The sequence below is a fragment of the Gadus macrocephalus genome, chromosome 4 (assembly GCF_031168955.1).
Source record: "Gadus macrocephalus chromosome 4, ASM3116895v1".
Taxonomy (NCBI): Eukaryota; Metazoa; Chordata; class Actinopteri; order Gadiformes; family Gadidae; genus Gadus; species Gadus macrocephalus.
In genome coordinates, this window is record NC_082385.1 from 16630967 (window position 1) to 16657988 (window position 27022).

The 27022-nt window shown below is 46.1% G+C and overlaps 1 protein-coding gene across 1 annotated transcript; it reads left to right on the plus strand.

Annotated features, from left to right (window-relative positions):
- The first annotated feature begins 18767 nt into the window (after positions 1-18767).
- On the plus strand, positions 18768-26553 carry crhbp (corticotropin releasing hormone binding protein). The gene is made up of 7 exons (XM_060050586.1): positions 18768-18958; positions 19098-19191; positions 21807-21964; positions 22278-22494; positions 24714-24865; positions 25122-25239; positions 25633-26553. Exons 1-7 carry the CDS (start codon positions 18878-18880, stop codon positions 25770-25772), a joined length of 960 nt encoding a protein of 319 aa, XP_059906569.1. The 5' UTR covers positions 18768-18877; the 3' UTR covers positions 25773-26553.
- Positions 26554-27022: the final 469 nt, after the last annotated feature.

Sequence of the window (27022 nt, forward strand, 5' to 3'; positions counted from 1 at the left end):
CTTGCAACCAATCACAAATCTGCATTTTTTTAAAGAATGTTCTGAGCAAATTAGGGTTCTACATTTAGGGAATTTAGCAGACGCTTTTATCCAAAGCAACTTTTATCGACTAACAACGATATCAACATGGAGGAGAATATGATTCAATATCTACAAGAACACAATTTTCGAGGCTACAGTTTGAGCATCAGCTGAAGATAAAAGAGAATGGAAGACCAACATCGAAACTGAACTTGATCCAGACCACAAAAGCAGGTGGCTCAGGAAGCTTCAAGGAGGAGAACTACGCTCGGACGGAATGGCTAGCTGGCTCTGATCTGAAATTATTCTGCTGGCCTTGTATTCTGTTTGATGAATCACCTACACCTAACCCATGGATTAGCAGTGGGTTTGATGACTTAAAGAACTTGCAAAGAGCCATGGAGAGACATGGCATGTCCAAGAGCCACATTAATTCCAACTTAAAGTTGAAACTGCTTGGACGTGTGTGGATTGATGAAGCCCTCAGCCAGGCAGCTAGCATCGCTACCCAGCGCCACAATGAACTTTTGAGAAGAAATCGGGAGATAGGCCTACGTAAAATGATTATTGCAGTGGTATATCTTGGGAAGCAAGAGCAGGCCTTCCGTGGGCACAATGTCAGCTCCTGTGCTAGCTCAACATCTAGAATCAGCCACAGTTTTCAAAGGGACATCAAAAGCCGTACAGAATGACATCATTCATAGCATAGCAATGGTGATTAAGGCAGACATCGATCACGAAATTAGTGCAGCTCCATTCATCGGCGTGCAAGCTGACGTTACAACTGATGTTACCTGCCAGTGTCAGCTCTGTCATCCTTAGATATGTGAATGAGAAAGGGAATGTGTGCGAATGATTCTTAGGATTTGAGGATGTCAGTGCAGAAAGAGATGCCGCGGCTCAAACTGAAGTTGTAACGGGAACATTAAGAAAGTACAATCCGGAGGAGAAATTAATATAATCTACACTGTTGTATGTGTAACCAGGGTAAGCGGATCTGATAATAATCTGCTTACTTACCTTCTAACGAAGCCGAAGCTGGATGCATGTGAGATCCGCTGGGTGTCTAAGCTGGCGTCGTTGACCTTTGATCTCAAGCACCTGCCTGGGAAGTAAAATGTAGTGGCAGATGCCTTGAGTCGCGATCCCTTTGCGAAAACCATTGGCCGGAGTCTGCTTAAGGAGCCCTATTCCACTCTGACTCAGGAAGCCGATGAGGTGGAAGAGGATTCTGTGCAGGATGTTTTCAGGCTCAGCTGTCTCAAACCCTCAGACTGGGAAACCATCCACTAACCAGGACGGGGTATGACTCAGCCGAGATCAGAGCTCTTTGTCAGGCCCACTGTGCCTGGAATGACACAGCAGAGTCCAGGGCACTCTACTTAACACAAAATGTCCAACAACTTTCAAGTGGTCAGGATGCGCTGCCCATGTTCTCTGCCCAGGAGCAGTTCCTGGGCAGAGAACTGATCTGATCTTGATCTTGGCTCAAGAGCAAGATCCAGTCATCTCCAAGGTGTTGCCCTTTGTTTCTACCAGGAGACGACCGTCTAGGCGGGAAAGGCATGGTGCTGACTCAAAGGTCCTCAGATTGTTGAAGCAATGGGACAGGCTGGAAGTCCATGATGGAGTTCTGTAGCGGGTCTCAAGAGATCCTGTTTCCAAGCAGCGACGATCCCAATTTGTGTTGCCTCAGAGTCTAAAGGACAAAGCATTGTCCGGCATTCATGATCTGGCAGGTCATCAGGGCCAGGACTGTACTCTTTCGCTTGCAAGACAGCGTTTCAATTGGCCTGATATGGAAAAGGATGTGAGGGCACATGTAAAATGCTGTCAGAGATGTGTGTTTGGGAAGTCACCGGAACCAGCTGCTCGTGCTCCCCTGGAAAGCATCAAGAGCTCAGCTCAAATGGAGTTAGTGTGCATGGATTTCTGGACTGCCGAAGACAGCAAGCAGCGGTCTGTTGATGTTTTGGTGGTCAGCGACCACTACACCAATCTAGCTCATGCCTTCCCTTGTGCCAATCAAACAGCGAAGCAAGTCGCAAGGAAGCTTTGGGATAATGTGTTCTGTGTTTATGGTTTCCCGGCGAGGATACATTCCGACCAGGGCGCCAATTTCGAGAGCAACCTGATTGCAGAGCTCCTCCGATTGGCTGGTGTTGCAAAATCCCAAATGACAGCTTACCATCCGATCGGCAATGGGGGAACCGAGCGATTCACCCGCACCTTGGGCAACATGCTCTGCGCCCTTCCCCTAAAGGAAAAACAGCAATGGCCACAACAAGTCCAGACCCTCACATTCGCATACAACGCCACCGTCCACGAGACGACGGGTTACGCACAATTTTTCCTCATGTTTGGCCGTGTCCCTAGACTGCCGGTGGACGTCATGTTCAGGCGGGTTCTGGACGACCCTGAAGTTGTTGACTACGACACATATGCAAAGTCCCTGCTTTCTTGCTTGAAAAGTGCTATGGAGATCGCTCAGAAACATACTTCCTCTGAGCAGCAGCACCAGACCCGGCAATACAACAAACAAGCCAACGGCACCTTCCTGTCAGTGGGAGATCGTGTGTTGGTATCAAATAAAGGGGAACGAGGAAAGAGGAAGTTAGCCGACAAATGGGAGGATGGAGTATACACAGTGGTTGGGGTGAATCCCAGTATCAACGTCTACAAAATACAGGATGCAGTTGGACACACGATAGTTGTGCACAGGAATCTCTTACTGGAAGTGAACTTCTTGCCTCTCCCTGGATTGGACCAAGCCGAGTCTGCTGGTGCAACTGATCAGTCGTGGGCTGAAGAGGAGTCTGATGAGGAAAATTGCGTCGCTGATGATGATGACATGGCTTCAGTGTCTGGAGAATTGACTCAGGGTGAAATTGCCAAGGACGTGTCAGATTCCAGAGATGAAGAGGAGCTCTCAATCTCGTCACTTGACGACACACCTGAGTCCGAGTTGGCTGTAACAGAAGAGCATGCTCAGCCTGGTCCAGCACTCAGTCCTGCTGCTGTTATCGATGACTGTCCACCCATCTCAGTCGCTCCGCACAGAGACACGCTGCGATCTCAGCATGCTGACACCTCAGGTCACACTGACTCTCATGCACACACTTAGGATGATGGCACTGTCAGAACACGTGCTGGAAGATTGGTGAAATCAATGAACAGACTGATTGAATCTATGGTTCAGAAACCTTTTTTTGAAAGGTCCAAGCTTTTTATTGACGGCCGTTCCCAGCAGTTTTAGAAATTGGGCCTTTAATAAGCGTTGAAAGTGCTTATGTGATAAGTTTTCTTGGGGCCAGCTTTGAGGTTTTATACACCTACAAATGTCTATGGACTAAGTATTTTGGGCCAAATGTTGTGTGACGTACGAGGCCTCACATTAAGCTAAAGGAAATCTAGAGATTTGATCAACCTCTTTCTTTCCTGAACCTTGTATTAAGGTAACTTTCGAGTTGACTATGTGGACTAGGTCCATCTTTCATTTGTGCCAGGTTGTGTCAGGGATAGACTTTTTGTAAGCCTGAGAAGACGTCCTTAAATCAAGATGTTGCTGAATTTCAGGAGGGGTGTATGTTACCAGGGTTTAACGACGTGTTTTAGTTTTGTTGAAATGTCACCAAATGCTGATTAATATTAAACAAGTATGTGTTTAAGTTATGTTCAAGGTACCTTTTTGTAACCTGTTCCAACTCCCATGTTAATGTGTTTATTATACCTGTACTGTCGCTTTAAGAAAAGTTCATGTTTAGTGACGTATTTGCAGCGCCAAGCTCAGAATGCGGTTGGCTATCTGAGTGGAGGAGGGAATGTGGTCCTGTCTACGACAGTTTACATGCGGTGACATGATTTTCTTTGGCTCATGCAGAAAGCCACCCTCCATTGTTGTCCAGCCGTCCTTCCACCCATCCAGCGCATTCACCAAGAACACGACGCAGACCATTATATCCGTTAACGGATGTGTGCCCATTGATGAACAGAAGCAGTGCGGGCACACCCGTTACATATGCATATCGTTTACTCTGTCTTGGTTGTTCAGGGATTGCTGTCCCATTAAATGTTAGTTTAATGTTTTGGTTTTCTATCGAAATAAACAAGTCACACATTCGTGTGCCCAACGTGAGGAATTGTCTCTTTCCATTTAATGCAATTTCCACAATATTATTTTTATATGATTGGAAGATACGTGTTGTTGACCCTGTACGCTGCCTGCCATGCATTACATTTAAGCAGCACGCACCATGAATGAACTTAACTTTATGAAGTTGAACTTTGTCTGCACGTTTGATTAAAAGTTTAGAAGCATTGCACTCTGCTGACACACTGTTAAGTATCTAGTTTATTTTAGTTATTATCCTCTCACCTCCAAACGACGCGTCACGCGAGTATGTTTTTTTTAAAGTGGTGTTGGCCTACGCTTTAGAAAAGACATGCATATGCGGGTGCACTGCGCGCGTTCATGAATGCGCGTTCATGTTTGCCTCCCTGTTGAGCTCGGCCAGGAACAGCTACTGCTGGCACCTCCTCCTCATGCCGGACACCAGCCTGGTCACACACTGCTGTGGGATGGCATCCCATTCTTCACCAGCATTTGTCGCAGGTCAGCCAACGTGGTTGTGTTGGTCACTCTGGCACAAACAGCATGCCCAAGCTGATCGAACAAGTGTTCAATTGGGTTGAGGTCAGAACTGCTAGCAGGCCATTCCATCCTCTCCACTCCAACATTCTGGAGGTAGTCTCTGATAAATCCGCCCTGTAGGGGCGAGCGTTGTCATCTTGGAGGATAGAGTTCGGTCCCAGAATGTGGAGATATGGGATTGCCACTGGTTGCAGAATCTCATCTCTATATCTCCCTGCATTGAGATTGCCTCCAATGATGACAAGCCTCGTTTTTCCAGTGAGGGAGATGCCGACCCACACCATCACACTGCCTCCACCAAAATATGTTATTCAATTGGTGCAGCAATCAGCATAGCGTTCTCTGCGTCTTCTCCACACTTTGACCCTACGATCCAACTACCGTAGGCAGAATCTGGACTCATCACTGAACATAACGTTCCTCCACATGTTCAGGTTCCAGTGCAAACACAGCAACATACGCGCTAGTATCATGCGTCAGACGTAGCATAACATACGTCATGCGTCTAACGGAACGTCATCAACGAGCAGCTCCAATGTGTCTGATAAGACACAAGAGCTCACAGCATGAATATTTGACTCCTCCTCACATTGTCTAATATGCGAGGGGAATAGTCACACAATCACACTCACTCTGACAAAGCACCTAGAACTGAGTGTGTCATAGAGAGGCGAGACAGGTAAAACCTAATAAAAGAGCATGGGGAAGCCCAGGAGGCTGCTGTGCAGATATCCTCCATCGGCATCCCTCTTTGCAGAGCGACAGAGGATGATATTCCTCTGGTCGAGTGACCTCTGATAGTCTCAGGTGGCTCTGCCCCCGCTGACACATAAGCCTGTGTGATAGCATCACACAGCCAATGTGACAGCCGTTGTTTAGTCAGGGGGAGGCCCTGGGAATGTTCTCTGTAATGCACAAATAACTGTTGAGATTTGCGCAGAACCTCCGTGCGCTTCACATAACAGGCAAGCGCGAGTACGGGGCACAAGAGATGGGCTGTGGCCTCCTCCTCAGATTGATGAGGAGGAAGAGAGAAACCATTGAGTGTTATTACTCTCGATCTGAACGAGCTAGTTATACTCTGAGGTGTAAAAGCCGGGTTCGGACGTAATATGGCCGAACTGCTGTCCCCTTGTATTCTAAGACAAGAAGGGGCTACAGAGAGTGCAGACAGGTCGCTCACTCTCTTAGCTGACATCAGGGCCAGCAGCAAAGCTGTCTTGGCTGACACAAACTTGAGGGGCACCCGGTCAAGAGGCTCAAATGGGGCTTTAGCCAGTGCGCGCAGCACCAGTGTTAAATCCCATTGTGGAGTGAGAGAGCGCGTCACGGGTCTCTCTCTCCTCACACCTTTTAGGAAGCGCTTCATTAAGGGGTGACTAAAAACAGTTTTATCCCCGAAGCCTTCGTGGCATGATGAAACAGCAGCTGCATACGTCTTAACCGTGCTAAAGGCCAGCCCTCTTTCCATCAATGTCTGGAGGAAAGAGAGCACACGCGGCAAAGGGCAGGAGATGGGATCACAACCCCTCTCCGTGCACCTTTTCTGGAAAGCCGCCCATTTAGCCGAGTAACACGCTCTGGTGGAGTCAGCTCTGGCACCCTGGATGGTCCGTACGACCTCCTGGGAGAGGCCGAGACCCTCTAGGCGCTCGCGTTCAGCGGCCAGGCCCACAAGCGCTGGCCGATCTCTGGGTAATCTATGATTGCTCCCCCTGCCTGTGAGAGAGCGTCCCGCCGCCAACAGAGTTCCTTCGGCAGCCCCGAGAGCAGACGCTGGAGGCAGGGAAACCACGGTGCACTCGTGCGTTGCGGTGCTATGAGAATCATACAAAGCCGCTCCTCTTGGACTCGGTCCAAGACTTGGGGAATCAGGGGGACGGGCGGGAAAGCGTACAGGAGTGTGTTCGGCCACGGTCTGTGAGCGAACGCATCCACCCGGAGTGGGGGATTGTCCTTCGCGCTGAGTGAGAACCACAGCTCGCACTGTGTGTTCTCCTGCCTGGCGAATAGGTCGACCTCCGCCTTCCCAAACTCGCTCCATATCTGATTGATCAGATCGTGGTGCAGAGTCCAGTCTCCTGACCCCCCCTCGACATTATGTCGGCCCCTCTGTTCAGGACACCGGGGATGTACGCTGCTCTGATGGAGAGCAAATGCGTTTATATGCATGGTCACGGGGGGGGGCCAAACGCCGCCCACCACGTGAAACTCGAATGTTCGGCACCCCTCTCGCGAGAGTTCGGGGATCGCCCCAGTGGGTCAAATCGGGGCCCACTGATAGGGGAATGGTCACTTTGCGCCGCCGTTGGCACACCGGGTCGATGCGCAGGCGAGAAAACCATCTCTGCAGCCACCTCATGTGAAGCAGCCCCAGCGGCACCATCGTGTGAGCGGCTGACATCATGCCTAGCAGCCTCATGACAGAGACGGCTGTCACGACGCTGCCCGGGGAACAGCGGCGGAGGAGGGACCACAGCGTCTCCATCCTCTGCTGTGAGAGCGGTGCTCTCATTAAAGCTGAATCCAGCTCTACCCTCAAATACATCACACTCTGTGAGGGGAGGGGGGAGCTCTTCTTCCAATTCATGGCGAAGCCTAAATTCGACAGGTGAATCACCAGCTTTTTTGTTTGAATAGCTGCTTCCTCCTTGGAGCGAGCCATCAAAAGCAGATCGTCCAAGTAGAACAGGACTCTCATTCCTGTTGCGTGAAGCGGCCGGAGAGCCGCTTCACGCATATCTCCACGCACTTGGAAAACGTTCGTGGGGCTAGAGAATAGCCGAACGGGAGACGGTTGTACTGGTAGTGTGAGCCTTGGAACGAGAAACGCAGGAATTTCCTGTGTTTGGGGATCACTGTGACGTGAAAGTAGGCGTCCTTCAAATCTATTGAGGTGAACCAGTCGCCCAGCTTTACACACTGTAACACTCGTCTGATTGTTAACATGTGAAACGGCCTCTCCGCGATGCATTTGTTGAATAGGGCTAGATCGAGAATCTGAAAGCGGCTGTGCAGCCTCATGTTTTGATGCGGCTGTCATGGAAACGAGCCACGCTTGAGCCCCTGCCGACGCTGCAAGGGGAGGAGTCCTCCCCGCAGCCCATGGGGGGCTCTGCCCGAAAGGGCTGGGTGTGTGTGTCATTAGCAGAGGCATGCCCTGCCTGCTCAGCTTGCGACAAGAGTGTAGCTTCCTCTCTCCTGAGCGTTGGGACGCGAGGAGGAATAACACTGTGACTGGCCAGCGGACTGCTGACACTGAACGAGCTGCGTGTCATTCGTAGACAGAGAGCTCGTTTTAGCGGCCGTCTCGCCACGTGTCATGCCAGGCATGACGTGGTGAGGGGAAAGTAATGTAGGGCTGGCTCGATCAATAATACGAGGTTTATTGACGGCCTGCCTATATGTGGGGGGGGATGCGTGTGAAACAGTTATGGTTACGTTAACTGTGTGGGGAGAAAACAGCCATCTTTAGTAAAGAGGTGTTTCCCGCTGTCACACGTTTCTTCCTCGCCCCGTAATAGCCGGCGCTCGTGGGGCGGGACATCGCCCCATGAGCCCGCTGCCCGAGGCCTTTGCTGGCCACTCGCCGCAGCCTGCGATGGAGGCGGACGGGGCCGGTAAGCCGGGTGAGGCTGCCTTCGTAAAGGTAACGAAGGGCTGGCTCGATCAATAATACAAGGTTTATTGACGGCCTGCCTATATGTGGTGGTAGGCTCCGGCGTTAACTGTGTGGGGAAAAAACAGCCGTCTTTAGTAAAGAGGTGTTTCTTGCTGTCACACGCTTCTCCCCCGCCCCGTAATTGCCTTCGCCGGCGCTTGTGGGGCGGGACATAGCCCCATGAGTCCGCTGCCCTGGGCCTCCGCTTGCCGCTCGCCGCAGCCTGCGATGGAGGCGGGCGGGGCTGGTAAGCCTGGGGGCCAGGAGGAGGAGCTGCCGGCGGCGCCGCGACAGTGACTGCCGGGGACCTATGGCGGCGACGGGGGCTTGGAGCGGAGCGCTGCCGCCCGGGTGGAGGCGGAGGGCGGGAGACGTGTCTCTGGAATTTCTCTGCCTCCTCGGAAGCGGCCTGCATGTCATCCACCATAGATGACAGACGGGGCCCGAACAGCACGTCCGGGCTGATGGGGCACTCCATTAACTGCCGCCTCATCGGCTCAGGGATGCCCGGGGTCTGCTGCAGCCACAGGTTCCTCTGTATGAGGTGCTGCCATGCCGCCGTCCGGGCTGCTGCCACCGCGCCGGTGGAGCAGAAGCAGAGGATGACACCGGCGGTTTTCGCCACATCGACTGCCTGTTCGGCCAGACGATGAGGGTCAACCGCCATGGTGGAGATGTTATGCGCCAGCAGGGCGATGTTATTCATAACAGCCTCTTGCTGCATCATACACCGATGCGCTCTGTCTGTAAGCTTGGCCGTCAGCTGGTCTTTGGGAGTGGGGCAGCGGTCGCTGAGCCCCGGCTTCACTTCAAAGACAGCACACAGAGCGGGATCCAGCGGCGCCCTGTAACCCCGGTCTGTCAGACCCTCCGTCTTCGTGACCTGGATAAATGTTTTCACCGGGGCACCGAGACTCCCGGGCTCCGCCGCAGCCCCACAGAAGTACGGGCTGATGGCGGGAAACATCGGCCAGATCGGGTCGAGATGGGCGGGGCGTGTCACGGCCTCGAGCCCCCAGAGCTCACAAGGAGAGAGAGGGCATCGTCAAGCGGGACAGTAAAGTCGTCGGCCCATTCAGCAATGGCGGCGGCAGTGTCGGCTCTGCGCTGTCTGAGCATGCGCAGCATAATGCCGACACAGCCAAGATGGCATGTTCGTAGCCAAGGCAGCCCTCGCACATCTCATGGTCGCCATACGGCAAGATGTAACCCGCTTTACATGTCGTGCAGGTGCCGTTCGCCGTTGAGTCCATAATATCTATTTATTTACTTCAGTATGCTACAGGATCGTCCCGAAGAAAATGGGAGCAGAACGTCCGCCGGCGCCCGACTATATATGCGAAATGCGGACGTCGTTGAGGCACGCGGACGTAATTGAGGCCCACGCTGTTGGTGGGCGGGGATTACAAATGTTTCAGTGCTACGGCTCACGCCTAGGGATAACCCAATAGCGATAGCCTTAAAAGGCGAAGCCTTTACGACATAGAACATCGGAAGGCATGACTGACGGATGGGGGAGCTTTCTACATATAAAATGTGCGTAAAATGTATACGCACATTTCCCAGGGTTCCGAGAACGACATATATGAGATTTGGACTTCTAGCCCTTACAGAAAAAAAGTTTTTGAAAATTGAATGTTTTTTGGATAAAGCCCCTCAGACGTGTTGCCTGCAAGACCTAGTCGATCAGAATGTGCTGGAAAGACAGTTTTTGAGGTTAGGGTTTGGGTTTCTAGTGTCGTCAGAGCCCGAGTAGTATCACAGTGCTTAAATTTGCATATGCGATGTGATTGGATGACGGTTCCGTTGCTGCCGAAAAAGTAAAAAAAAATTCAACTTTTTGACGGAGCGCACAAATCCACAATGCATTGCGCGTCCATCCCCATTCAAAGTCAATGGGGATCAGTCAACGGACGGATGCAGTGGGCACGAGGCGTTACTGACTGTAGCTGTACTTAGAGTAGTAGGGCCCATGTTCACAGGTGCTGCCAGTCAGGTGCCAATCAGGCACCTGATTGGCAGGATTCCATGGTGGATGCCATTGACCGCCCCTCATATCTTTCCATTTTCAACAGCTTAGACTTGTAATTAATAAGTTAGATTTGTAATCAACGTGACCATTTTTTTTTAATCACTGTCTGCTACGTCACTCTGAGAGATGAGCATATTTGGTAGTGACAAAGCCTATAACCTATTTGTGAATGCAAAACCTCAAGCTCATTTATTTAACGAGACAGGGTTATTTGAAATAATTCATTAAGATATCATGTGTGAGAGGTCATTCCTCCCCCTGAGTGTGTGTTGACTATTTCTGGTGATTGAAATGCTCTTTGCAAGCTTCATATTCATGTCTAGTGTACCCCTACTGTCCACAAGCACCCCCCCCTCCCCATATGGATACAGAGATTAGTTGTCACAGCCCAGTGGTGGTGTCATATCTATGAAAGACGGCATTCAAATGATCAATTATGAAGCCAACACCCTAAAGGAAGTGATGCAATAGGTAACTCCTGAGTCAAGGACAGTAATAAGTAAGCTATAGACCTTGGGTCACTTTATATCAAAAGGGGTCCAAAAGGACGCATACAAATATCTACTTAGGGATTCCGGCCTATACAAGAAATGACTCAGCAAGTGCTCCATCTCGTTGCACCTAGCCCAGCGGCTCGCTTGCAAGATTTTGGCCTGAAGTTCTTCCCAGACCTACATCCTAGCCATCTAACATGCATATCAGAGAATCAAGCCTCTCTTTAATAATGACAAAAAGTTATGAGAGAAATTCACATCAACTTTTTGTTATCACATAAGGGGTGTGGTGCCGGCTCCTTTTGACCTTTTGACCCCGGTCTTCAAAAACTTGTCCACAGGCCAGCTGTATCTACACAATTTAAGGCACAAATTTACACCTCCATCCCACCTAAAATGGGGACCAGAAACAAACCTGTCTTATGCACATTTACCTAACTGTTGGAGGTCACGCCCCTTTTCCCGCCTTTTCAAGATAGCTAGAGATGCCAAAATGTATGCGCACATTTCCCAGGGTCCCGAGAACGACATATATGAGATTTGGACTTCTAGTTTTTGAAAATTGAATGTTTTTTGGACAAAGCCCCTCAGAAGTGTTGCCCGCAAGACCTAGTCGATCAGAATGTGCTGGAAAGACAGTTTTTGAGGTTAGGGTTAAGGCTGGCGTTTCAATGGAGCATTTGATGATGCTATGTGAGCCTTTCCTGTAGGGCTGGAGCCCCCCAGTTGATAATCGTATCCGCCTTTTAGACCCTCCTTGATATAAAAGAGATCCCAGGTCTATGGCTTACTTGTTAATGTCCTCCTCGCCTCAGTCACCTATTGCATTACTTCCTTTAGGGCTTCGGCCTCCAAATTGATCATTGTAGTATATTTTGAATGCCCTATTTCATATATATGACACCACCACCACTGGGACAGGGCAACAATTCTCTATATCCATATGGGGAAGGGGGGGGGGGGTGCTTGTGGACAGTAGGGGTACACTAGACATAAATCGGAAGCACACTCAGGAGGAGGAATGACCTCTCACACATGATAACTTAATTAATTGTTTCAAATAACCCTGCCTCGTTAAATCAAGCTTGGTGTTTTGCTTTCACTCATAGGTTATAGGCCTAGGCTGTGTCAAATCTGTCCATGTGCATCTCTCAGAGTGACGTATATAGACACCAGACGGTGATTTAAAATAAAAACGAGTCAAGTTCAATACAAAAGTAACTTATTAACTTAATTACAAGTCTAAACTACGAAAAATGGAAAGATATTCCAAGGTGTACTTCTATTTCCTAGCCAGCGGACCCTAGTTTACGAAAACAATTGGGAAGGGGAAGGGGCCGGTCGATGGCAACCACCATAGAATTGTTATATGGCGAATGCTGCTCAGCCCGCCCCCCCTTCTGAAGTCGAAAATAATCTCCCGATTGAAATACATTGGTTTAATATTGAATTAATTAAATATTAAAAGATATATTGGATATCAATAAATATACAATTATTTAGTTATAATATTATAAGTAGACCATTTAGCTATTATCGTTATAATAAGATCTGTATCTGACCATTGACTCCACTTCCACCAATCCAATCAACGAAGAGGGTTGTTAACTAACATTGTACTTTTACAATGGGGAATGTGGTTCAGGTATAACCAGACAATATTTAAATATTTATAATATAAAAAAATTGCCTATACGGAGGTCTACCTGCATATCATACATTTGACATGTAGGCTATATAGAGTTAGACTATTATATGTATAAGGTTATAGGCCGAATTCCGTTAAAATGCAGCCTCTGCTGGCCCACCTGGCAGCCATCATCCAGCTCCAGTATTTAGTCCTCACTGTGAGGCTCTCCACTGGACACAACTCAGGTCCTCGCTAGGAGAGCAGAGATAGTTGTGGAACAGACAAGATCTAAACTCTACACACATGGTTAAAATATCTTCAAACAGAGTCACATGGATGTTTAGTTAAAGATCAAATCATGTTTGGGCCGCACCTCATCGACTCCCATCCCTATCGAGTTCACACAGCCATCATTTAAAGCACACACACACCCACACACAGACACACACGTCAAGGGTGAAATGTGTATCGACTAGTGTTGCACAATACCAAAATTGATTTCGATACGATTCCTGCCCGACCACGGTGAAAATCTAAAATATCTGGAAAAGAGCAAAAGCTCTTTTCCAGATATTAGGCCTAGGCCTACGTTAATAAATTAATTCTACAGATCAGAGAATTGTATTCCGATTGAGGCGTATTCATATTTATACCACGGTCTGGGGGGATACTCGATTCTGATTGTCTGTTCAGTTCAGCCTTCAAAACGAGAGCTGGTAAATTGGAAAAATGCATTAAACTGTAATCAGAAAACGCGGTTAGTGTATATGCTACAGACCCTAGTATTTCAAGGCTGTTACCATAGCTACCATAACACTTAACCGGCCAGATCAAGATGAAAGGGAAACTTGTCCCTGATTATCTTAACTCTCATGCAATTTTTATAACTTTTTTTTTTAAATTAGGACTAGCAAAACGGATCAATAATTGCACATGCATAACACTTCCGTTATGGGTGCTAACGGAAGTGTAGATTCGAATAATCGTAGTTTACCAATGATTTTCTTTTTTATGATTACACTAATCACCTGTTTTAATCAACCTCAAAATATAAATAAATGCATATGTTTTTTTAAACTAATTTAAAGTAGTCTAACTCAAACATTTCCGCTCAAATATCCCCGTATCAAAATGCAGGTAACAGAATAGACCTAACGGGTGGATCCTATGTTAATATCTCAAACTAATAGCCTACGTGTTCATTGTATGAGGAACAGGTCTTACCTCATGTGGTCCGTTGAACGCGTCACTTTCCTCTGGTGACAGTTGACTCATAGCTCGCGCCACGGTGGTTACTCCTTTAACGCTTATTCTAGAATAGTGGTGGTGGGCTCAATGAAGTCTGAATTAAGAGGACGATTTACAGCCCTATACCTAACTGCCATGAAAACTCTGCCCCGCAGGGGAACCGACATCTAGGCGTTGGTGAGATGCATATGTCAGCTTGGACTACATAACTTCTTCTCTTCTTTTTTTTTTTTTAAGTTGGACAACAGGTTGGACGTCCGTGGGGCCCTAGTGTCCATTTAGTTAATCGGCCGATATTGATTCAAAATATCTGGCGCCTTCTGTAGGGTGAGTTGGAAACTCAACCTACAGAAGGCGCCAAAGAAGGCGTAAAGTTGGCCTTCAGTCTGTGGTTGAAGTCTACCTCCAACATCCTCCGGTTTAATTTAAAGTTGAAGTGAACAGACCTAAACCTATTCTTGTACGATTTAAACATATAATCAAGCCTACATTAGGCTACACATTTATAATTAGATTTTCGTGTTAGTAGGGATTTGCAAAACTATATAAAAAAAAACGGACGACGGGCGGCCAACTCCAACAGTTGTCGGTCTTCGAATGTATAGCTGCGCGCGGACGGGGGAAGCCTTATGGCGATGCAATGGTTGCTTTACAACACAAGGGGGCGATCCTTGAGTGCAACATAATCATCTGTGCTCCACTTTCTGCTCCACAGTTTATTTATTTGGTCTTTTTTGAAAGTTTCGTTCGGGGTGCGATTCGCAAAACATTATAGTAAAGTAAGCGAAAATAGTAGGACCTGAATCTTGGGATTGATGGACCTTACCTAAACAATCATTTTGATTGATTTATGAAATATCATAATGTTTTTAGGTTCATGTGTGGGGTGACCTTATAATGCACCAACAATTCAATTTAAAATAGGATAAATGTACTCTGTCATATCTAATAGAAAATACATTTAAGGTATATGGGGTAAGCTCACAATGTGTTCCCACAGAATAGATGGATGACTTCTTTCATACGTTTCCTTCTTCCAAAAGCTAAAGCTTCAAATCCGGGATTATGGCCGGCGACTCCTGTTGGCTTCCAGGAAAAGCTGGATTTCCAGTCTTTTGCCCATCTTGCAGGAATGTGTATTTTAGGCCCCATGATGACATCACCACAGCTTTGTCTCCTCCAATTGAATTATGCATGGGTGAAATCACCTTGTGATGTAGGCTACGCACAACAACACATTACACTCGCACACACAAACACACACACCATTTGAGTGTGTGTGTGTGTGTGTATGTATGTGAGTGTATTCTGTTGTGATGCCATGCCACACACACGCGCACAAACACACACAAAAACGGGTTCACACACATATTACATGGGCACACACACACACACACTCACACACACACACACACACACACACACACACACACACACGCACGCACGCACGCACGCACGCACGCACGCACGCACGCACGCACGCACGCACACACACACACACACACACACACACACACACACACACACACACACACATACACACACACACACACACACACACACACACACACACACACACACACACACACACACACACACACACACACACACACACACACATTCAATTATAATTATACATTTTCCTTTAGTTATTATTATTTTGTATGGATCAAGGGGGGAGTTGGTCCTGGGCCCGGATCGGACCTTGAGGAACCAGCTGCTGGTTGCATAGCTGCTCCGTATTCATCCTCTCGCTATAGCTGTTCCGTATTCATCCTCTCGCTAGCTGCTCCGTATTCATCCTCTCGCTAGCTGCTCCGTATTCATCCTCTCGCTAGCTGCTCCCTATTCAGCAGTGAAGGACGTGTGTGAATAAAATGTGATAAACGGTTGAGATTCTCAGGATGTGTGTCTTAATTTAATGTCTGTTATGTTGTAGCTGCTCCCTATTCAACCTATCATGACACTAACTGCTCCCTATTCATCCTCTCAGGAGACTAGCTGCAGGCCCACTCGCACAGCAAACGGTGCGAGTGGGCCTTTATTACGGAAAATGTTATCGGTATCAGAATATGACAGCATCATCATTTCAGTGCTAATCAATTCACAAGCATCGAAAACATAAACATTGTGTTAAGTATGTTATGCATGTGGTGGCCACTCAATGTTTGCAGCTGCCTGAAAGTGTTTGGATTCTGTAGTTTGAATGAGACGTCCAGGTAAATTAATGAAATCAATCTAATAAAAGAACAGAGCAGCAATCTAGCATAATGGCATTAATGGATAACCAGCCTAGGATTACTGTCTAACTCTTAGAGGTCCCATGGCATGAAAATCTCCCTTTATGAGGTTTTCTAACATTCATATGAGTTCCCCTAGCCTGCCTATGGTCCTCCAGTGGCTAAAACTTGTGTTTGGTGTAAAACGAGCAGTAGGTATCCTGCTTGCCTTTGAAAAAATGGATGCTCAAGCGCGCTGATATATGCGCGCTTGAGGCCCCATATGTCGTCATAAATGGCCAAGCTACATCCCCTTTCTCTGCCCTTCCCGCCCAGAGAATTTGGCCCGCCAATGAAACAATGAGCTATGATCTTACGAGCGACACATGTGTGTGTGTGTGTGTGATTACACACACTGTAACGCAAGGGTTATACACTTCTTTGTTATTTGGATAACCGTTCTGCTGTTGGTGTTATGGCGCATAACACGTTGGTTCTCTGACGTCTCTCGTATTTCCACAACAAGACTGTAGTCGGGGTTATCTCAGCCATTGTTGAGCCCCGTTGCCCGCCGCCCGCTACCGCAAGGCACCACCACCGTGAAGCACCACCACCCGGCAGCGGGCAGTGCGCGGTTCAGTCTACTTCCGATTGATGTGGAACCCGACGCAGTCGTTTGAGATCCATAATATCGTCTGGAGGCGCACACAGCTTTTTGCCGTGATAATATGTATGATATGATATAGATATCTATGTATAATATGATATTATTTAGATATAGAGCTCCAGGACTCCAGAATATTTAAAGAACACGTCAAAAGGCTGTGTGCACCTCGCCATTGCGATACATCCACTGTAAACAGCACATGGTTCCGTGGTCGCAAGCTGCTCAGGGCCACACCCCCACCCTCCTCCTTGACCCCCCTCTTTCCTCCTCATTTGCATTAAAGCTACAGACACCGAAACGGCGCGTTTGGGGAAAGCTCAATGTGCGACTGGCTCGTAGTGGCTGTAATTCTGAGACACCACTGAATTTTGGGAACGTCTTCAAATACTGTGTTAGGGGCCGACTAGCATCCATAAAGTAGCATGCCATGGGACCTTTAATCACAGAAGGAGCCTGCCTTTATTACAGTTTTTGCCAATTCCTTGAACACACAATAGACACATACCTAGACCAAAGTAGCACAACTTGAAGTTTTTGTTACTATACCTAAAACACATGTAACCATACCTTAAACAAAAGCGCTGCTTTGCACTTTAGTTGCAAGACACTTGCTCCTTTCTGCAACACACTTGCTCCTGCACTTGACACACTATTTCAAACATAAGACACTTAATTCAAAAATGAAATCTCATTGTACCATTCGGAAAACACATCTATTCAAAATACAAAACACAATGGTTAATTGAAAATACTTAAATACACAGCTGAAAACACTTTTGCACTTCCCGGGGCCGCGCAGGGGAAATATAACATTGTGTGCCTCCATAAGCCTTTGAAGGTTACTGCACCATCATGCAAAAATAGGTCTCTACAATACCCCACATGTCATCACATTTCTAGATGCACTTCATGATGCAGCTGAACAGGACCGATCAGAGCAGCCCAGGTTTGTTGTTTTCTGGGATAATGTCAGTTTCCTTTTTTGTTTTGGTCCGGAACTGGTACACCAACCATAAACTATTTGAAGTCGTATACTCGCCGTTTCTAAACCCTATAGAATTATTCTTTCTGGCTTGAAGGGGACGTGTATATGACCGCCAACCACATGCCTGCATGCCTCTTCCGCAGTCAATGGAACAGGACTGCAGAGACATTGAGGGTGGGCTTGACCTCAATGGTCAATCCATTGAGGTCAAGCCCACCCATGCAAAATTGCTGTGTTTTTGTGTGTTTACAGTACAGTTGTGTAGTTTTGTTTAATTTTTGCTTAAACTGAATTTACTGCACTGTAAAGTACCATACTGCAATGTACAGTACTGATTGTTCGATTTTTTGGTTGTTGTGAAAACGTTCCTTCTGTGGAACTGAATAAAAACAGTGAATATGGAAGACTCCGGGGTTTATATAAAGTAGACTAGTGTGTTGCTGCTGATCTGAAAGTGTATTCATATTATACAAGTGCGTATCATTTTGGCCTCAGAGTGAACTTTTGACAAGGGATTGTTAGGTTTCGGTAGAAGAGTTTCAATTTGACATAGATCTGAATGGTATATTTCTCAGTGTTGTGTCTTATTTGCTTGTGTGTTGAGTTTTGACACAATGGGCCAAGTTTTGCAAAATGTGTTCAAGTAATTGAAAAAAACTGTAAAATAAAAACGACTGTTTAAAATGTAAGTCAATCAAAAACTAGCTAGGAACAAAACCCTGCCATGCTATTAGGCCCAACGATAGATAATTAATGCAACTTTCATACAGGCTGTAACACACACCTGGTCCACTCTGTTTACGTCCTTGTTCGTGTTGAACACATAGGCCTAATAATACAAATAAACAATGCTATAGGGACCTCTTCAGATCCTTTAAGATTAGCTGGAAACGCTACGAAATTAGCATCATAAGCAATAGGCCTACTGCAGGTAAAATTAGGCAATTTGACGATTGAAAGTCATCAGCAGAATATCATCCGTCGCCTTCGTCATAACCCCGCAATTGATGTGTGTGTGTGTGTGTGTGTGTGTGTGTGTGTGTGTGTGTGTGTGTGTGTGTGTGTGTGTGTGTGTGTGTGTGTGTGTGTGTGTGTGTGTGTGTGTGTGTGTGTGTGTGTGTGTAGGGGGCGGGGGGGGGGGGGGGGGGGGGGGGGGCAGGGGGTCCTCTCTGATCCAGAGAGGACTTTATCGGACAGGCGGATGTGTCTATAAAACGACGACGGGGTGCTCAGACCGCAGACTAGTGACAGGTTGGCAGAAGGCGCGTGATGGAGCGCGCTTTCCGAGAGAGGCTGTTCTTTGCCCTGCTTTGTCTGTCTGTTCCCAGGAGAGACTGCCGCTACATAGAGGTAAGACTTTACTTGGATTTCGATGTTTTTATATTGAGGGTTCCTTGGTAGGCCTACTACGCGTTTTTTGCTTAAACACAACTTTCTATTGTTGTTGTTGTTGTTGTTGTTGTTGTTGTTGTTGTTGTTAAAACTATAGGACAACGAGGTGACCCAAGATGAATTATTCTCCGTCCTCAACTCGGATCTCAAGAGAGAACTACCCGACGCCTCAATGTACCGCCGACCCTTACGTGAGTCCAGGGGCGTTTTTAGGTTTTTGTAATATCCGGGGCTTAGCCCAGAGGGAAAGGGAAAATGGGCAAATTTCTTTGTATGCTTTATTGCGCATGCACATTTTTCATAATGCTTTACCTGAATACACAAAATACGGAGTTTATTATAGCTTTAAATAGCTACCTGACTGCTGTGCTGCTTATCCCCAGACATCTTAAGTTTAATTCAAGTTATTTCAGAGTAAAATGAATACAAGTGAGACAGACCTTGCCAGTGATGCCAGTAACGCGGTACTGGCCTCGTACCACTTTTTTCAGTAACGAGTAAACTAACGACTTAGTTAGTTGCTAACCAGTAATCAGATTACAGTTTCTCATCAAAGTCACCGATTGGCGTTGAGAGCGATGGAGTGGTGTGTGTGTGCGTGTTTGTGTGTGTGTGTGTGTGTGTGTGTGTGTGTGTCTGTCTGTCTGTCTGTCTGTCTGTCTGTCTGTCTGTCTGTCTGTCTGTCTGTCTGTCTGTCTGTCTGTCTGTCTGTCTGTCTGTCTGCCTATCTGTCTTTGTGTGAGAGTGCGTGTGCGTGTAAAGCATAAGTATCCAAAGACTTCAATCTATCAGAGGCAAGTGTCGACCTTGACTCTCCAGAGTCCATGCCACCAGTTGTTTTTAGCGATGGAATTAGTTGCGCGGTGCTGCGTGTGCGTGTTTGTGTGTGTGTGTGTGTGTGTGTGTGTGTGTGTGTGTGTGTTGTGCTGGAGCGACGGCAGCAGAGAGAGCGAGTAGGAGCCTCTACGTTTTCGCCAGAGAACTTTACCCACAGGGAGGTACGAGCAGCTCCAGCGCTAGAACGCGCTGTTTTATGAGCAAGAGAGTAGAACATCATTCGATTGCGAGAGGCTGTTAGGCGCGAGAGGCTGTTTTGTGCGACCGAAGTCATTCCCCCCCCGTAGTTAATATCTACGGGTGTGAAATTATATATAGTACGCCCGAATGCATGTTTTATCACATTAGTGCTTTATGGCACTAATGTGTCGCCATGCTGTTTATGTCGTTTACGTCACGCACGTGGAGCTGCGTCCAGTGATCACCCCGTAAAGCGCGCTGTGATATTTTGTCTACGCATTAAAAGTTGGCGGAAGCGGTTGAAAGCCGTGTGTGAGTGTGTGCACCCTGTACATTTAGCGTCAATCATGCACTATATTCGTTAAATCATCGTGGACTATCTAGAAGGACTAACCTACTTTATTTTTAGATGCCCATGGAATCCCCATGTTTGTTTCTAGCGTAAGGGTGCACTCACACTAGGCCATCTGGCCGTGGCCGTTGGCCGTTTTCACACCTAACCGTGCTCAAATGGCCCCATTGTTCTCTGGCCTGCACTCACACTAGGCCATCTGGCGGTGGCCGTTGGCCGTCGCAATTGTGGCCTGGCCACGGTAGGCTCTTGTACATACGTCATCACGTCGTAAGTAACACGTCATCACCAAGCGTCCGCTGCATGGACCATAATAAAGTCTGCCGCCAGTCAGAGTTTTAACAACAATGGACCACAACACAGAGAACACAGTTCGCACTTTGCTGAGTCTGTTGCTTATTTGGATACATGTTTGCCGTTTAATGGGAAAGAAGGCTTGTCGCCTTTATTGTGTCTCTGGTCGTCGCATGGACTATACGTCATCCAGCTCAGGTTGCGTAGCCGTGCGTGTGCGCGTGTCGGCTCATTAGCATCTGTACCGTAGCGCCCCGTACCGTAGCAGCACACCTCTCCCAAGTGGCCAAATTGGCCTGGCCTGGCCAGACTGGCCACACTCACACTGGCAGATTTGAGCACAGTTAGGTGTGAAAATGGCCACGGCCACGGCCAGATGGCCTAGTGTGAGTGCACCCTAAAGCAAGAAAAAAAAAAAAAGTAAGTTTATTTTTTTTATTAAATAATATCCGGGGCTTTAGCCCCGAATGAAACAGCCTAGTGACGCCACTGCATGAGTCACAAACCTACCCTACTCTATTAGGTAGGCTAGTGGGTGCCTGGGACAAACAAAACCACCCTTCTGTTTGCTAAAAGGTTCTGTTTTAACTGCTGGATAATCCCCTTCCCTATCCAGGTTTGTATCACCGCAACATGTGTCTGCATGACTTTCTCTCCCTTTTTCATTCAGGGTTAATTTAGGATCAAGAGAAGAGGGGAAAATATCAATGATTAAGAGAAAGAGACAGAAGTGATGGGATGACAGAAATCCGTAATAAAGGCTAATTCAAATGAAGGGTAATCAAGGTGTCCATTGAGCACCATGTACTTCTAATGGTGTTATTAAGGGTTATTAAGGTTTACGTCATTAAGGATCATGTAGCGTACTTAATAATGTTATCAAGGGTTATCAAGTTGTGCATTAAGCACCATGTACTTCTAATGATGTTATTAAGGGTCATCAAGGTTTGAATTAAGCATCAGAAAACGTTGTGCTATCAAATCCATTGCAATCTCTCGTCATTGTGTCCAGTCGATGTCCTTGTAGTTTACTCTGACTTTGAGAAGAAGTCAATTTTATACAATTTTCTATTTGCTAGACCACATCCCTCAGTGGATGTGTTGTGGTTATTTCCCGCTTTGAGACATTGCTGTGGCCCTCAGGGTGTCTGGACATGGTCGCACTGGAGGGCCAGTTCACCTTCACCGCCGCCAGGCCCCAGCGTGGCTGCGCATCCTTCTTCATCGCTGAGCCCAACAAGGTGTTCAGCCTGTTCTACGACCACGTCAACATAAACTGTAGAGGAGGGGACTTCATCAAGGTGATGAGGCTGGATCCTTGAGCCCTACATGCTTTCCTCTTTTGAAGGACCTTTCAAGAACATAGATGTGTTCATGAAACCTCGATGTCAAGTTAGATGCTAGTCATTTTTTCTCTTCTTTTGACTTCATCATTTTTTGTACTGTAAGTGCCAATGATTTTTGTTACGGTCAAATTTAGAACCAAAAACAATTCTATCAAAAGTCATAGTTTTCCTCTGCACTCTCAGATAAGTTAATTTTCGTACTACGAGATTTTCAGAAACTCTTCCAGCAGTATTCCAGCAGCTGGTTCACAGCGTGTGTGTGGCTCAGGTGTTTGACGGCTGGGTGATGAAGGGCCAGAGGTTCCCAAGCCTCCAGGACCACCCCCTGCCGCTGCACCAGCGCTACGTGGACTACTGCAACTCGGACGAGCTGTCCCGGAGGACCGGCGTGCGCTCCTCTCAGAACGTCTTCATGCTCTTCTTCCACATTCGCCACGCGGGCGACGGCTTCACCATCACCGTGCGCCAGCACCTCAACCCGTTCCGTGAGTCTCCCACCAGGGACCCCCCTCCTGCGCTGGGGTCCTCCAGATGCATCTGGAGTCTGTTTTAACCCCCTTCCCTCCTAGTCCGGGCTGTACGATGGCATATACATATACTGTATATCAGGGGTCAGCAACCTTTTCAACATGCAGTGCCAGTTTGACATTTTCTCGTTAATGAGTGTGCCTTAAGCAACAATATATTAAATATTAGGCTGAATTATGACACAGATGAATTATGACACCTTCTCTAAATTGCCATTTATTAAATAATCCTCCCAATGCTATTTGAAAGATGTTATGACCAAAAACATTTCCAGTAGAACCTGGAATTGTACTATTTCCATATAGTCCACTATAATTTGTCAACATTTTAATTGTGTTTTTGGTTGTTATATTTGCATCATGGGTTTACAAATTATAATTACATATGTCCCATCTTAAAACACCTTTTTCAGAAACTCATTCAAAAACATATTTGCACTGTGAGAAATGTAAAAAACGAGAATACATGAGAATGTTGGAATCATCCACATCAATATCTTTAAGACATGTACAGCTTTGCAAAACCATGTGAAGGCGGTGCATACAGGCCACTTGCAACAATATTTTAAGTAGTTTCTTCTCTATTACTCACAACATAGGTTTAAAAACGATTAATTGATCCCATTTCAGAACACTGCTTTCTGTAACTAATTTAACCATATTTGAACTAGGAGGAAATACCCAAAATAGAATAAAGTACAAAAAAAGTGTGTGCCAATGATTATGCTGCCCCATGCCAGTGGTGGCACGCGTTCCTAGGGTTGCCAACCCCTGCTGTATGTTTTATTAGGGTCTATTTATAACATCTCGCAATCCTTAAAATGTATATGCCTTAAGTTATCTGTTTTTAGGGTCCATTATAATGCAGTCAATAAAATATAAAATTGTTGAATTTACATACTAACACATAAGTAGTTCAGAAGATAAGTGTGCACATTAGCTGCATCAGTATTCAATATGAATATTATATAAGCACAGGCACACACAGACGTATGCACACACACACACACACACACACACACACACACACACACACACACACACACACACACACACACACACACACACACACACACACACACACACACACACACACACACACTATTTAGAGGCTTGAAGGCACAAAACCATTATGCATTCACATCTATACAACTCTACGCACAGCACTCACAAACACTATGGAGTTAGAATCATGCCAAAACCCCGCACACACGCAAAACGTGTAATGCTCACGCACAACGATTCACACACACACAAAACGTGTTTTACTCACGCACAATGATTCACACACACGCTCAGTGTGGTTTGCAAATACAAAACATCATTCACAAACTAATGCATTTTGCTTCAGAAACAAGTATGTTTTACACATAGTACAAACTAAAATCTTTCAAGTACAAACTAAAATCTTTAAAGTACAAAAAGAAATCCTTCAAGTACACAAAACAATTCTACAAGTACGGAACACTGAAAGCTGCGCGTGGATCGGAAGGCATTTGCGCGTGGATCAGCAAGGCGGAAAATTAGTGCCAAAAGTCACGTGACAAACAAATGTCCTGTGATTCACACTACACAACAGCAGGTGGCGCTGTTGAGTCAGTTTAAGGCCGCCAGGACGATCTTTTTTTCCCCCAAAAATCTTTATTTGATGCCGGCCAACCGTGTGTGGATTCTATGGAAAGCCAAGAAGGCCACTAACTGGCCCTAGAATGGCGCGGTAAAAGGGCTAAACCGCACGGAAACCGTACGGAATCCGTGCGGTTTGGCAGGAACAGCGCCACCTGCTGTTGTGTAGTGTGAATCACAGGACATTTGTTTGTCACTTGACTTTTGGCACTAATTTTCTACCTTGCTGATCCACGCGCAAATGCCTTCCGATCCACGCGCAGCTTTCAGTGTTCCGTACTTGTAGAATTGTTTTGTGTACTTTAAGGATTTTTTTTTGTACTTGAAAGATTTTAGTTCGTACTATGTGGAAAACATACTGTATTTGTTTTTGAAGCAAAATGCATTAGTTTGTGAATGATGTTTTGTATTTGCAAACCACACTGAGTGTGTGTGTGAATCGTTGTGCGTGAGCAAAACACGTTTTGCGTGTGTGCGGGGTTTTGGCATGATTCTAACTCCATAAAACACATCCCAATCCCGGTTTGTGTGTGTGTGTGTTCCCCCCTCAGCCTGTAACATCATCTCCCAGACACCAGAGGGCAGGTTCACCATGGTGGTCCCCCAGCAGCACAGGAACTGCAGCTTCTCCATCATATACCCTGTGCAGCTCCAGATCTCAGCCTTCACCCTTGGACGCCGCAGTGACCCTGCCCTTCCCAAGGTGACTGCACCACGTCCGTAAAGCAGACATCCCACAACGCCCTGTGAACGCAGCACGGGGGCCGTGATCCCTTTAGGTTCACGCATGGCGACTGTATATTAGGTTTTAGCTTTTCAACAGTGTTTTTTGTGGTGTGCACCAGGGCTCCATATTCGGACCTCTACCTTTCCTCAGCCTTAAGCAACAGTCCTTGTTGAGCCATTATTGGAATATTAATAACCCAAACTGTTCTTAAACTGACATCACCTTTTCACAGATGTCAGTAACAGGATGTTCAGAAGCTGGGGATTTTGTGGAGTTGCTGGGAGGAAGTGGCCTGGACACATCACAAATGTCTCCTATAGCAGAGCTCTGCTCTTCCTTCAATGGACCCAGTAAGTATTCAAGTAGCTTTTATTATCTTTCAATACAATGCAAACATTATCCAGCTTTTATAGGGCTTGTAGATCGCAACGCAACTGCTCAGTGACCACCGCGTATTTTGAAAGAATACGATCTTTAGAATGTTAGATATGTTGTTCCGGTCATTGTTTGGTAGCTAATGTTGATATTATTGGTCACTATGGGCAGAAATTGATGTGTTTGAAACTAGGATTTTACACTTACTCTCCTGAGTGATCTCAACAAAAAAATCCCATGATGCATTCTGATGTGGAAGTCCCATAGAACTGAACCTCTCATACCAAATACGAAACAGGGATGATTAAAATGAACATTATCATTGTCAGATAATCAGAGTCGGTCATAATGTTGTTATGTATCTCCAGCTCAGATGAAGATCGGATGTGACAACACGGTGTTGAGGCTGGTCTCCAGCGGGAGGTTTGTCAACACCTTGACCTTCAGCTACAACCTGCTGGACCAGCACGACCTCAACAGTGTGGACGGTTTCTGTTTCACCGAGTGATGCTCCGCAGAGTGATGACCGAGACTCATGGGTCAGGGGACATTGATCTCAAAGAAAAAATACCATTGCTTTGTTTGCTATTTTTCTTTGTTTTTACATCACTGATAACATTTGATCATTGTGTTGCGTTTATGGTTTTGATTTTGCAGAGCTGGAATAAAACAACTTTTGTATGTAAGCCGTGACCTCAACATTTGCCGTCATTGATGTTCATTTAATTTAAACGATATTCCTTTTTTTTTGGAAAATGTCTATAAGGGTAGAATGATAGAAAACAAATATCAAAAAGAAGGCTTCCTTAAAGGGCCCCTATTCCTCCACCAGCTCTCAGATCTCTTTTGTGAAATCACAACTGTGAGTGGCCACCTGTCAACCTCCTTCCAGTCCTGGGTGACATTGTGATGTTACAAATTGTAATGTTAAACCCAACATTTCCTTTGATTATGTATATATTTGTGTATTTATTTTTTGTATTTAAGCTTCTAACAATATAAGTTTGAAGAATATATTCGTGGCTAACATTCTTTTAAATAGAATGATGGCATGAATGCTTGAATGCTTTTATCTATTAAGTGATCAAGGATTGTATGTTGTGATGAGTTCTGCCACATTGCATAAAGGAATGTGCAAAATAATTACGTTAACAAAATGGTCTTATGGCCATTTTTAAAAAATATATTCAAACTGTTTTAAGACATACCTGTCAATTTCCCCGGATGTAAATGTAAATAAAAAAGGTTTTGTGGAATGACTAATTGAGATTAAAAAAATATGAATAAGATCATTGCATTGGAAATGAATGACTCCCCATAAATGAATATAATATCATAATTATTGATTACAATTCACTTATATTGGAAACTATATGATCAGAAATATGTCTGATTTTGGATGATCTCAGGTCTAAAGTTAGGTCTAGGTGCCTCAAGGAGCAGAGCTGTGACTGACACCTTCTCTAAATTGCCATTTATTAAATAATCCTCCCAATGCTATTTGAAAGATGTTTTGCAAAGTCACAAATTCCTTTTTGCTGACATGCGAGCACTAGAGAGCATTGCCACAGACAAAAGCCATCCATTCACTATTGTTGTATGTTGCAAAAAGGGGTTGACCCTGATAGATAAGAACGACCCTAAACTAACTAACCATACGTTTAGTAAAGGAGATTCTTGTTGCATTAAGACTTTCGAGCTCTATTTTATTGTGGTATTATGGTTGCAATAACATTATCTTCCACTTTCAAAAAGCCA

Excerpts from the sequence above, each read along its gene's own strand:
- crhbp (XM_060050586.1), top strand. The coding sequence starts at position 18,878 with ATGGAGCGCGCTTTCCGAGAGAGGCTGTTCTTTGCCCTGCTTTGTCTG. Across the intron at positions 21,965-22,277 it reads GAGGAGGGGACTTCATCAAG|GTGTTTGACGGCTGGGTGAT; the intron begins GTGATGAGGCTG and ends TGTGTGGCTCAG. Across the intron at positions 22,495-24,713 it reads CCAGCACCTCAACCCGTTCC|CCTGTAACATCATCTCCCAG; the intron begins GTGAGTCTCCCA and ends TTCCCCCCTCAG.